The sequence below is a fragment of the Aspergillus saccharolyticus genome (genome assembly GCF_003184585.1).
Source record: "Aspergillus saccharolyticus JOP 1030-1 unplaced genomic scaffold BP01scaffold_4, whole genome shotgun sequence".
NCBI classification, from domain to species: Eukaryota; Fungi; Ascomycota; class Eurotiomycetes; order Eurotiales; family Aspergillaceae; genus Aspergillus; species Aspergillus saccharolyticus.
This window is the reverse complement of record NW_020290614.1, coordinates 483,676-495,064: the sequence shown is the minus strand read 5'-3', so window position 1 is coordinate 495,064 and position 11,389 is coordinate 483,676. Positions and strand designations below refer to the sequence as shown.

General features: G+C 52.3%; 3 protein-coding genes across 3 annotated transcripts; 2 read left to right on the top strand and 1 right to left on the bottom strand.

Moving 5' to 3' along the window:
- Positions 1 to 1,864, top strand: BP01DRAFT_371431 (uncharacterized protein; the record flags this gene model as incomplete). Its single annotated transcript, XM_025576667.1, has 3 exons — positions 1 to 102; positions 863 to 1,693; positions 1,730 to 1,864. 3 exons carry the CDS (start codon positions 1 to 3, stop codon positions 1,862 to 1,864), a joined length of 1,068 nt encoding a protein of 355 aa, XP_025434454.1.
- A 128-nt stretch (positions 1,865 to 1,992) lies between these two features.
- On the bottom strand, positions 1,993 to 8,716 carry BP01DRAFT_312471 (nonribosomal peptide synthase). The gene is made up of 3 exons (XM_025572483.1): positions 7,510 to 8,716; positions 4,894 to 6,870; positions 1,993 to 4,803 (listed from the first exon to the last, which is right to left on the bottom strand). The coding sequence occupies exons 1-3, from the start codon at positions 8,524 to 8,526 to the stop codon at positions 2,047 to 2,049; spliced, it is 5,751 nt and encodes a 1,916-aa protein (XP_025434453.1). The 5' UTR covers positions 8,527 to 8,716; the 3' UTR covers positions 1,993 to 2,046.
- Positions 8,717 to 8,738: 22 nt separating this feature from the next.
- On the top strand, positions 8,739 to 11,333 carry BP01DRAFT_353627 (cytochrome P450). The gene is made up of 9 exons (XM_025574234.1): positions 8,739 to 9,241; positions 9,320 to 9,383; positions 9,434 to 9,695; positions 9,749 to 9,863; positions 9,925 to 9,989; positions 10,048 to 10,377; positions 10,442 to 10,552; positions 10,611 to 10,771; positions 10,855 to 11,333. Exons 1-9 carry the CDS (start codon positions 8,983 to 8,985, stop codon positions 11,051 to 11,053), a joined length of 1,566 nt encoding a protein of 521 aa, XP_025434452.1. The 5' UTR covers positions 8,739 to 8,982; the 3' UTR covers positions 11,054 to 11,333.
- Positions 11,334 to 11,389: the final 56 nt, after the last annotated feature.

The following is an 11,389-nucleotide window of genomic DNA, read 5'->3' as shown; positions in this document are numbered from 1 at the left end:
ATGGCAGCTTCCCCCTCTTCATCTGCTCGTTGGGGATTCATTTACTTTCACCCAACACACACAGCAGCTAGTCTTTCCTTCGATACTATATTCATTCAAGATGTCAAGTCCCAGAAATGAGCATGAGCTATTAATCGCAAAAAAATGACCAGGTGTTTGCCTATAAAGTAGCATCGTATCGAGACTGAATTCGTAACTGTCTCTCATCTGTCCCAACCTCTTGTGCATTCAGTGAACCCACGGCTCGTAACCACGTCCAGACTATGACCTGCCACAGGAATAGCACGGACCTGGGATCAACTACGTGAGGTCCAGTCTGAGGAAGTAGATGCACTCGGAGAAAGTTTTAGGGGGTCAACGGTGCAAGTAGTAGTGTATACGCCGTTATATCACTCCAAGGAGTACAGGGAGATCATAGTATATGGTAAGCGAGCCGCACAACGCCGAGTCTATGTCTCGCAAGCCTGGCCTGGAGATAAGCGCAGGACACCCCTAGAATCAAAGAGCGGTCTGCAGCGGTGCTGTCTTCTCCATTACAGTGGTGAGAGGTCATATGCAGGCCATGTTTTATCGATCGGGAAGTAGGAACGCTCGGGGACATATGTGGGCGTGCAATTAACAGCCCGAATCGTCGCACCATTTCTTGCATGAACGACTACTATATATGCTCCTATCTGCTCGGCCTTGGACGAAAGCCAGAGGTCGTTCTGTTTTACTACACTTTAAAATAAGCCACCCAGTCACTGAATCACTTTACAAGAGCCCTAAGGACCTCCTCTGTCACCGTCATCACGTTCAACCTCGTCCGACTATGAGCACCAGGCACGGCGCAATCCTCGATTTAGGAAACGATGATAATAAGAATAATGAAACCACCATAGACCTGCGCGCCTCCATTATCCATGGCCTCCAGCGAGATCCCCCGGAGCTCCCCTCCGTCATCATGTGGGATGCCGCCGGCCTGAGCCACTACGAAGCCCTCTGCCACCACCCAGCCTACTACCTCCGTCGCGCGGAGGTCGAAATCCTCTCGCAACACGCGGCCTGCGTTGCTCAAACAATCCCCGCCCACGCAGTCATCATTGAACTGGGCTGCGGCTCGCTGACGAAAACCGGTCTGCTGCTGTCGGCACTCGCCGCCCAAGGCAAACCGATCGCCTACTACGCTCTGGACCTAGTCGCTTCGACTCTCGCGGCTAGTCTTCGGAGTCTGTGTACGGCCTTCCCGGCGGAAGGTCCCGTGCAGGTTGCTGGGCTGCTGGGCTCATATGAGGATTGTCTGGGCTGGATCCCGGAGCTGTGTGGGATCAGGGGAACCGGAGGGGATATCGTTGGGGATGGTCCTGCCGCTGCGACTCCACCGTCCATTCACTTCCTGTGGATGGGCAATACAATAGCCAACATGGAATTAGTCAAGGCAGCCTCCTTGCTGGCCTCCTTCCGACAGGCGTGTGCGGCCGTTCCGTGTGCGTTTGTCGTCGGGGTGGACGGCTGTCGTGACGAGGAACGTCTCGCAGCCGCGTACGACATGTCCCAGGGCCCGTTCTACGCATTCATGCGCAACGGATTGGTGACAGCGAACCGACTTCTCGGTGCGGAGGTCTTTGAGCCTGACTTGTGGCTGGTCCAGGGAAGCTTCGACGCGAAGACTAAAATGATGCGGTTCGGGCACCAGACAGATGAGTCGGTGACGGTGCGCCTGGATAGCCGCATCCTGACATTTAAAAAGGGGACGTGGATTCAGCAGTTGGTGAGCGGGAAATGGACGGCCAACGATGTTCAAGAGGTAGCAGATCTCGCGGGATTTGTTCTGTCGAAAATTTGGGCGGATGAGGCGGGGTCGTATGGTAAGTCATCGCAATGAAAAAAAAAAGCTGTCTCTTTGTAAGCCCTCGCTGATAACTTGAACTGTCAAATCCAGGTTTCTACTGTCTCAATGCAAAGAATTCCTGATTTACTGTCTAGTCACTTGTTCACCACATAAATGATGGTCTAATCTTCATTGCTGTCCTTTGTTGCTGTTGTGCTGTCTAGATTTGGTTCCAATCAATGAGCCCAGTGAGCCATCACTCTCAGGTCTTCCTGACACCGCTGCATCCACTTCCGTAATTCATTCTTCCTCTGCATATCCCGGTGAATGCTCATTTCCACGTGGAGGCAATCCCCTCGGACATCGATCGACACCTCGATCAGGCCGAACCGCCTGGCTGACCCGACGATATCCCACTTGGAACCATCTAGCTCATTGGTCGACTGGAATAGCGCGTCCGGGCGTTCAAGTTGCTGGTACAGACCGGCATAGTTGAGAATGATTTCAGGAATATCCTGGGTACCGAAGGCTTGTCGACCCTCCTCGTTAGTGAATCGAGAGGTGAAATACGCCCACCCTCGATAGGGAATCGCAGCATGGACGGCTTGAACCTGGGCCAATGCGGACCGCAGATTATCCGCCTGTTTCTCCATGGACACCGGACACGGCCAGAGGGTGGTGAACCAGCCCACCGTGTGCGAGATATCCACCATGGCATCCCACGACTCACGACCGTGACCCTCGCAGTAGATCGTAGGAGAAGGGCGCTCAGGAAAACTGCGGATGAAGGAGGTCAGGAGTGCCGTGTGATACATGTGCAGCGGCGCAGCCTCCTGCGCGTAAAGGGACTTGGTCGTTTGCGCATCTAAATCAAAGCTGAGGGTTTCAATCTTGGCCCAGGTGTTCTGCTCCGCGGTGACGCCCCAGAAATTCTCCGGGGCGGGCGGGATGCGAAGCGGGAATGCAGAGGTGGGAAAAAGATGAGTGCCTCCATACTCCGATTGCAGGCGCGTCCAAGTGGGAAACGGACAGGACGAGCAGAAAGTCAGACTGCCAGTACTGAGATAATCCTGGAGATCAGACAGAATGATGCGCCAGGAGACTAGGTCCATCACTAAATGATGGGCAACCAGGAAAAGATACTGTTTATTCGAAACCCTGGTCGTCACTAAGTCCGCCTGGATTAAGGGGCCCGAGAAGATATCGATACCACGTTGACTGCCGCAGATAATTTCCTGGGCGTCGGCGGTCGTTTCAACAATGTGTGCCCGCAGCCGATAGGATTGCCTGACCTGATCAGTCACAGCCTGTTTCCAGTTCCCATTGACCTCTTGTCGGAACCGTGCCCGCAGCATCGCATGCTGGGAAACCAGAGTACAGAATGCGGCATCCAACTTGTCAAACCTCACTGGTCGGATGACTCGGAGGGTAAAGCTTTGATTGAAGTGATTGAGGTCCTCCTTGATGGTGTCAAAGAAAAGCTGCTGAATGGGCGACGGGTCAAATTCCTTGCCCAGATCCGCTGTCTGGATGTTGAATCTGGGCAGCAACAACTGGTTTTCAGTGTGACAGACCAGGTCTGCGATCGTGTTCGAAGCTACCACATCTCGTGCGGTAAATCTGATCCCTGCCGCTTTCGCCTTCGCGGCGAGCTGCATCGCACTGATCGAGTCTCCTCCTAGGCAAGAGAAGCTGTCATTCAAACTAATAGACTCCGGTTCCAGATTCAAAATTTTTGCACAAAGGGAATGGATGATTCTCTCATTTTCCGTTTCGGGTTTCTGCTTGTCGGAGGACAGCTGTTGAGTCACTAGCGGAGAGTACTCGAGCCTCTGCTCGCTTGTCAAGCGAGACGCAACTTCTCGCAGACAGCGGCGATTGATTTTCCCCGTGCCGGTTAATGGCACTGTTCTCAATGGTAATATAAGGCTTGGAACCATGTAAGTGGGCAGTTGACGACGCATTTGGTCCATAGTGCGAGCGGCTGCTACCCTAAAGGCTGTCGTAGCAGGAGCTAGACAGCCTTCCTGAGTGTTGTCAATCGCGTCTGGCAGTAAGACGAAGGCAACCAGCATAGCCTGTGTCGGTGAAGTTGGAACCATCTCCGCGATGGACTCTCTGGAGTCAGGAAAGTTTTGGTGCAGCTGAGCTTCCACTTCTTCAAGCTCAATCCGCTGCCCGCGAAGCTTGACCTGAGTATCGCGTCGCCCAATGAAGCGGATGATACCATTCTCTCCATATTGTACCAGGTCGCCCGTCCGGTAGAGTCGCCCCACCTTTCCAGACGGTCGCCATCGGCGAAGCCAAGCAGGTGCGTCAATGAAGCTCGAGCGAGTCAGACGGGCATTGTTCAGATAACCCCGAGCAACAGCCGGACCCTCGACTATGAGCTCTCCCACTGCCCCGATGGCTGCCAGTGTATGTGGGTTATCAATCTCGGTGATCCAAGCAAGCCCGCCAAACATCATTCCAACATCGCCGGGCTTCCAGCGGGTTTGTTCGACCACCCCGGCGGCGCAAAAGCACGTTTCGGCCGGGCCGTACGCGTTGATCAAAGTGGTCTTACTGGCCCACACATCGACATGAGCCTGGGTCATAGACTCACCACCGACGCAAAGTGTCCGCAGTTCTGGACAGTCCTCAGGACTGAACAACCGCAGTGTGGATGGTGTGAAGCATGCCCAGTTTATTCGGTAGTCGCGCATGCAGCCCGCTAAATCGGTGTTGCGCTGGGCCTCCGATGGGATACAGACGCAGCCACCAAAAACCAGAGTGATGATGGTCTCGTAAATGCTTAAGTCGAACGTGTAAGATGAGAAGTGAATCACGCGACAGTCCGGCTGGTAACCCATGGGTCCGTATTGCTCCCTAGCGCACGTCGCCAAGTTGCGATGCTCGACGATGATTCCCTTTGGCTTCCCCGTGCTACCAGAAGTGAATACTATGAAAGCAGGGTCTTCTGGCCTGACCATAGGCAGCTCTTTTCCCTGGGACTCGGTAACGACTCGAGAGAAAGTATTTGTGCAGATATGGATAAACCGACAGTCTAGCCCAAAGAGCATAGATTCATGTTGCGGCGAAACAAGGATAGTATCAGCTCGCGTCTCTTCTATGATACTTATGAGCCTTGATGGCGGATTGGTAGGATCCATGAGCACGCAAGTACCCCCAGCCCGAAGGACTGCTAGAATTGCAACAACTGCCCACTTGGACCGGTCCACGCAGAACGGGACCATAGTGTTCAAAGTAACCCCGCTGTTACCCAGAAAATGGGCAAAATCATTCGAGAGTCGATTTATTTCCTCGTAGGTAAGATCTCCATCCCAGGCTGAGATGGCAGGTGCAGTGGGCTGTGTAGCACACTTTTCAAGGATCAGGTCATGCAAACATCGCTCATGCGCCGTTGGAATTGTTTGGTTCCAGCTACGAAGGTCATCAAGATCCTGGAGACTTGTGTACTCAAGATGGTGAAGCATGCTATCCGGAGCTGCTCGATGCAGCTGCTGGATTAAGTGCGAGAATTGGTAGACCAGGCGGCGCGTCTGGTAGAGATCAAGGACACGCGGGTCGAAGTTGACCTCTACATCAACAGCACTCTCAGCGTCACGAAGCGTACAGACCACTAAAAGAGCATAGCTTGCGAATATAGCATTTCCCCCAGCATCCAGGCAGCGTCCATCTTCTGGAATAAGGACACCCTCCCTGATTGTAGCTGGCGCGGGCTGCACAACGAGGTGAGATTGAAAGCTACATGCTGCTGCCGTGGCTTCATTGTATAGGCGGATGGCTTGCAGACCGGCCTGCTCGAAAGGGATCATCTCAGCAGACTGCTGCTGAAGTCGGTCTAAACTCTGCAACACAGACTTCTTGGAGTCTAGCTGAACTCGTAGTGGTACTGTGGCAATTGTTGGGCCCGTCATGAGGTCAATGTGCTGCACAGTAGCACCACGGCCGTTGACAGTAAGACCATATACCACGTCCTTGGATTGGGTATGATGTGCAATCAGAAGACCCCAAGCTAGCTTAATAATGGTCGGCATTGTATGACTTCCTCGCTGCCGGATATTTTGAACGCGATGTTTGATCGCTGTCGAAGCATTGGGCAAGAACCTCGCGGTGGGAAGCGCAGGGAAAATGGGAGCGCTGCAGTCCGCTAGAGTAGTCTGCCAGAAACTCTTACTCGCGTCTTGATTCTGGATATGCTGAACAAAAGGTCCAAAGCTGATACGCTGTGCAACGCCTCCACGGTAGTTGTCTTGCAAATGATTCAGAATGAGTGGTAAAGAAACACCATCATATAATACATGATGAAGAGTAATGACGCAGTAGGATGAACTGATCGCAATTCGAGCCAGTGGTCCGCCGCCGGCCATCACATTCTGACTGTCCTCGGCGAGATATATGTCCAGATCATGGAGCTCCTGAATATTGATTTCCCGTTGAAGCACAGCCTGGAGAAGACGCCCATCAACGGCAGTGATGATCCTCGTACGCAGGATATCATTGTCTCGCACCGTGTCATGCCAAGCTGCATGCAAACGAACCATGTCGGTGTGTGGCTTTAGACGAAACACATGCTGGGAGACGTAAGAACCAGGCGTCTGCGCAGATAGCGCCATTAGGCCCTCTTGTAACGGGGTACACGGATAGATGTCTTCTATCTCGTCGATCGATACGCAACACTGTTGCGCGGCTAATGGCAGGACTTCCGACCTGTTCTTCAACAAGGAAAATGGCAAGTATATACCGGAGGTATTTGTTGGAAGGCATGTTCGGAGGACCGTCGCCTGGTCACTCAGCGTTGGATGTCGGAAGACGTCCGCCACCGTCAATGTATATTCATGCTTCGTGACGGCCGCGACGAGTCTCATGGCCAGAAGCGAATTGCCTCCCAAGCCAAAGAAACTGTCAGTCTGCTGGATTAGATGCGTTTCCAGCTGCAGTGTTTCGCTCCAAAAAGCTCGAAGGAGGATCTCGTTTTCCGACCATGGTTTGTCGCTGGCCGGACCTATGAAGTGTCTGGATGTTTCCCAGGATCGGAGCACACTTGTCGACAGCAGCTTTTGCAATCTCCGTCGATCTATCTTACCGGAAACGCCGAGAGCAACGTTGCTGACTTGGAGGAAAATCGAAGGGATCATGAAATGAGGAAGTCTCTCGATCAACTGCTGTTGCAGAAGGGTAGAACGAGCCAGGCGGTCTGGGTCGGCGGGGAGGACGGTAGGCTCCCTGGCCGATGTTTCTTCCGCGACAAATACTATCAACAACACATCACTAGTCGAGGTTGCAACAGTATCGACAGCCATGTAGGGAAATGCGGCTGAACACTGCTGTAGAGCACGCTCTACTTCCTCTGGGTAAATCCTCTGCCCGTGGATCTTGATCATGCGATCTTTGCGGCCCAGGTATTGCAGTGAGCCATCATGCAGGGTCTGAACTAGATCGCCGGTTCGATACAGTCGCGAGTCTGTGCATTTCTGGCTAGAAAGATGCTGTAGCCACCGGGGTACTAGTGAGCAGAATGGTGAGTCTGGATCCTTGTTCCCTCCGATATATCCCCGTGCTACAATAGAGCCTTGGATGAGAAGCTCGCCGACTTCGCCTGGTGACACTAATTGATGATAGTCCTGTGGATCTACCACCCATCCAACACAGCCCATAGCCGTTCCAATAGCCCCTGGCTCTGTCTTTGGCTCCACTCGAGACAGAATGTGGGTGCCAATCGCGCATTCGGCGGGCCCATAATGATTGATCAGCCGCACATGCCGCGCCCACCGATCAATGTCCACTTGCTTCATAGCTTCTCCCGCGAGACACAACGTCTGAAGCGCTGGGACCTGATCGGGGCTCAGCAAGCGCGCGACTGACGGGGTTAAATTAGCCCAGTTCACTTCCAGCTCCCGCATCGACTCGGACAGTCGGCTGAGCCGATCTTCTTCGGACGGAATACATATGCAGCCTCCGGCAATCAGAGTGACCAGATGATCAGCTATACTGACATCAAACGCGTAGGAAGCAAATTGGAAAACACGTGAGTTCTGGTCAAGTCCGGTACGTGGAATGAAGTCGTGGGCGGCGGTGGTGAACGCTGCATGGTCGACGACAACGCCCTTAGGACATCCGGTTGACCCCGATGTAAAGACGATGTAGGCAATGTCGGATGGTGAGCTTCGTCTATCTTGGACATTGGGAGTGTTGTTGGGACCTTGCCATGTGGTTTGCTCATCGATGAAGATTGTGCTCTTCAGCTCGAGTGAATCCACCAAGTCTGATAGCTCTTTCGAACCCACAATCACGGTTGCCCCAACTTGCCCACAAAGCGCTCTCAGACGCTGGATTGGGCTCGTTGGTTCTAGCAAGACGAAAGTGGCGTTGGCTTTGAGTACTCCTAGCATTGCGATGACGGCCCATCTTGACTTCGGAAGACAAATTGGTACTATTTGACCTGATATGACATTCGCTCTCTCTATCAAGTGTCTAGCGAATTTGTTTGAGAGGCCCTCAACGACAGCGTAGGTCCATTTTGTTGTACCAGCACGAATAGCACAGTGATTCGGTTGTTGTTGGCAGCGTCGGCTTATCAAATCATGAATGCAGTCATACTGGAGCGCGGGCTCTTCGACCACATTTGCCTCATTGTCAAGTACGGCTCCTACTTGAACAGCTGCCAATTGCTTTTCATCGTGCATTGGAACACCGAAATAGGTTTCTGACATGATTCGACAAAGGGATCTCGGTTGTCGTAAGCGAGTGGCTTATGGCACTGTCCATCCTTGGAACTCTCGGACTTGAATCTCCTTATATTCCGGAGAAAATCAATCTAGTCGAGATTCGGCGGAGATACAAGTGACATATCTTCTCGTATCTGCAAGCATTGATCAGAGGACCCTTGCAGGAGCTTCAGGCGTACTCGCTGCGCTTCGAATTGGGCTTACGGAGAATCAGAGGTCTGATCTAATGGCTCGCTCGGACATCTCCTTCCAGACGGTTGGAGGGTCAAGTGGCTTTCTAGGTTACTTTGAGAAAGCTCGACTAAGACCTGAAGGGAAAATGCATTCATGAACTCTGATGCTCCCTACACCGCCAGAATCGTGGTTAAATATGACCCTAAGATTCGAGCTTAACCCTCCTCGGAACCCAAAGCTACTTGACATCAATCACTCCAGAAAGCAATGACTTTCTTTGAATTCCGTTATTTGACCTCATTTCTTCCAGAGTCTTGGGGCGACCTGAAACAGATCGGGGTGAGCCTGATCTTTGTCTTGGCTTTGAGGGCAGGATGGTTGGCCCTGAACCGTCTTTACTGGCACCCGCTGCGCCAAATCCCAGGTCCCCTTCTGGCCGGCCTTACAGAATGGTGGGAGTTTTATTTCGATGTCATCGAGAACGGTACATTGGTGCAGACCTTGCCTCGCCTGCATCAAAAATACAGTGGGTGATGCCTACCCTCCTATTTCTTACTATAGTGCTTGATGCTCATTCTATCGTCGATCTCGCTAACTGATTAAGGATCGCCCGTAATCCGCATTTCACCCAATCACGTTCATGTGAATGACCCAGATTTCTATAACATGTGAGCGGAAATCAACGAAGTGCAAACGTTGAACTGACTCATGGGCACAGTGTCTACCGTGCTGGGACAGATTACCGCAAAGCGCCCTCCTTTTACAAAGCACTGGGCTACCCAAACTCCCTGATATCAATACTGGATCCGCAAAAGCATCGGGTCTTTCGTAATACAATCGCCCCGCTATTTTCACCGGCTGCTCTTGACCTTTGCGCGCCTCGCATCCATCGAGTAGTTCTCCGAGCTGCCAGCAAAATTGTCGACGGTCTGCAGACCGGTTCCCCGATCCAGATCCAGCAACTATATCGATGCCTTGCGGTGAGTGATCGGACCCTTTTGAGCCGAAGATAATTGGACTCATCAGAAGTCAGATGGACGTAATCTACGTGACCCTGTTTGGGCAGCACGGCATGTTCGTTGACGATTACGAGCGCCCGCATGAACTCATTACGAGTATCGATCAGTTCACAGATCGGATGTGGCTTGGTGAGTTAATATCTAACTTTGGGCGCCTTGGAGCCCTGTGAACTTTTACTAACTTCATTAGTGAAACATTTTCCAATAGTTAATAAAATCGCGTTGAATTTCCCTGGTTATGCGCGATTCCGCCAGGTGAGCTGCACGCTGAAGACTTTCTAGACGGTGCAAGGGGAAGTTGACGCTCCACCAGCAATGTGAGTCCTGGGTGGACGAAGTCAGGCAGCGGCGCTCTCGGGGCCATCTGACCACTTCTGACGGGATTACCACTATTTTCGATGCCATGTTGCAGCCCAATGAGCAGAAGGGCTATGAATCAAGAACCTCGGAGGAGCTTATTGACGAGGCTGCTCTTTTCATTATTGCTGGCAGTGACACCTCCGCCTATACGCTCACGAGCGCTACCTACTATCTCCTCACCAACCCTTGCGCTCTGGCTCGCCTGCGTAACGAGCTGGATACTCACTTGCTCTTCGATCGTGCTGCGTGCAAATGGGAAGAAGTCCGGAAATTGCCCTATCTGGCAAGTACTTTGTGCTCTCTCGCTATTCGAAGCTGACCATCCTTTTCTCCCGCGCTGATTCTAGACCGCGGTGATCAAGGAGACTCTCAGACTCAGTACACCCATTCCAGGAATCACTCCCCGAGTAGTCCCAGCAGCTGGAGTCCGGGTCCAAGACTATTTCTTGCCGGGAGGAGTAAGCTAAGCCAGTTTTGACATGACAACGGAGAGAACTTAGCAGCTAAGCAAGATAGACTATTGTCTCGATCACGCATCGATCCATCCATGACAATCCGGATATCTTCCCCGAGCCTACTTTGTTCCAGCCTGAGCGCTGGCTCGGAGAGAAGGGCAAGGCACTGGATCGATGGCTGGTTGCATTCAGCAAGGGGTCGCGCCAGTGTATTGGAAGCCCGTAAGTGCTCCGCTCGACTGGGAAACAGCAGATCGCCCAAAGGCACCTTGAATGCGACTAACATCGGCACTGAACCTCATCAGATTGGCATATCAGGAAGCTGCACTGACGCTGGCGCATATATTCGGCCGTTTCGAGCTGCAGTTGCACGAAACCGACGAATCTAATATGAGCTGGGTGGATCATGCAGTGGCAGTGAATAGCAAGCCGGTGCAAGTGCGGGTTCTAGAAGACCGCTGGTCAACTGACGGGAGTTTTTGCCAGCCAATCGAGCAGGCGTGAGCTTCTTCAGAGCACATGTGGCCCCCAGCAAGGAGTAGTCAGGTTGGGTCAGGTGACACATCAATTTGGCAAGGAATGTGATGTGTAAGATTCAGACTGAAGAAGGATGTATTAGCAAGTCCCGACTCCCCAACAGCCCGCGGGCCAAGCATCTAGATAGTGAGTGTTTTACTTGCTGATAGCCCCTTCATATAATTCACTATCGTTGATCCCTGCCAATGCCGAGTAGCAAGGGATGACTCCAGCGGATTACCATAGACATAATTGACCCTCTACGTGGTTAGGCAGCATGGCTCTAGACAGAATGTTAACTAGATAGATAAAACTGTTGTGAAC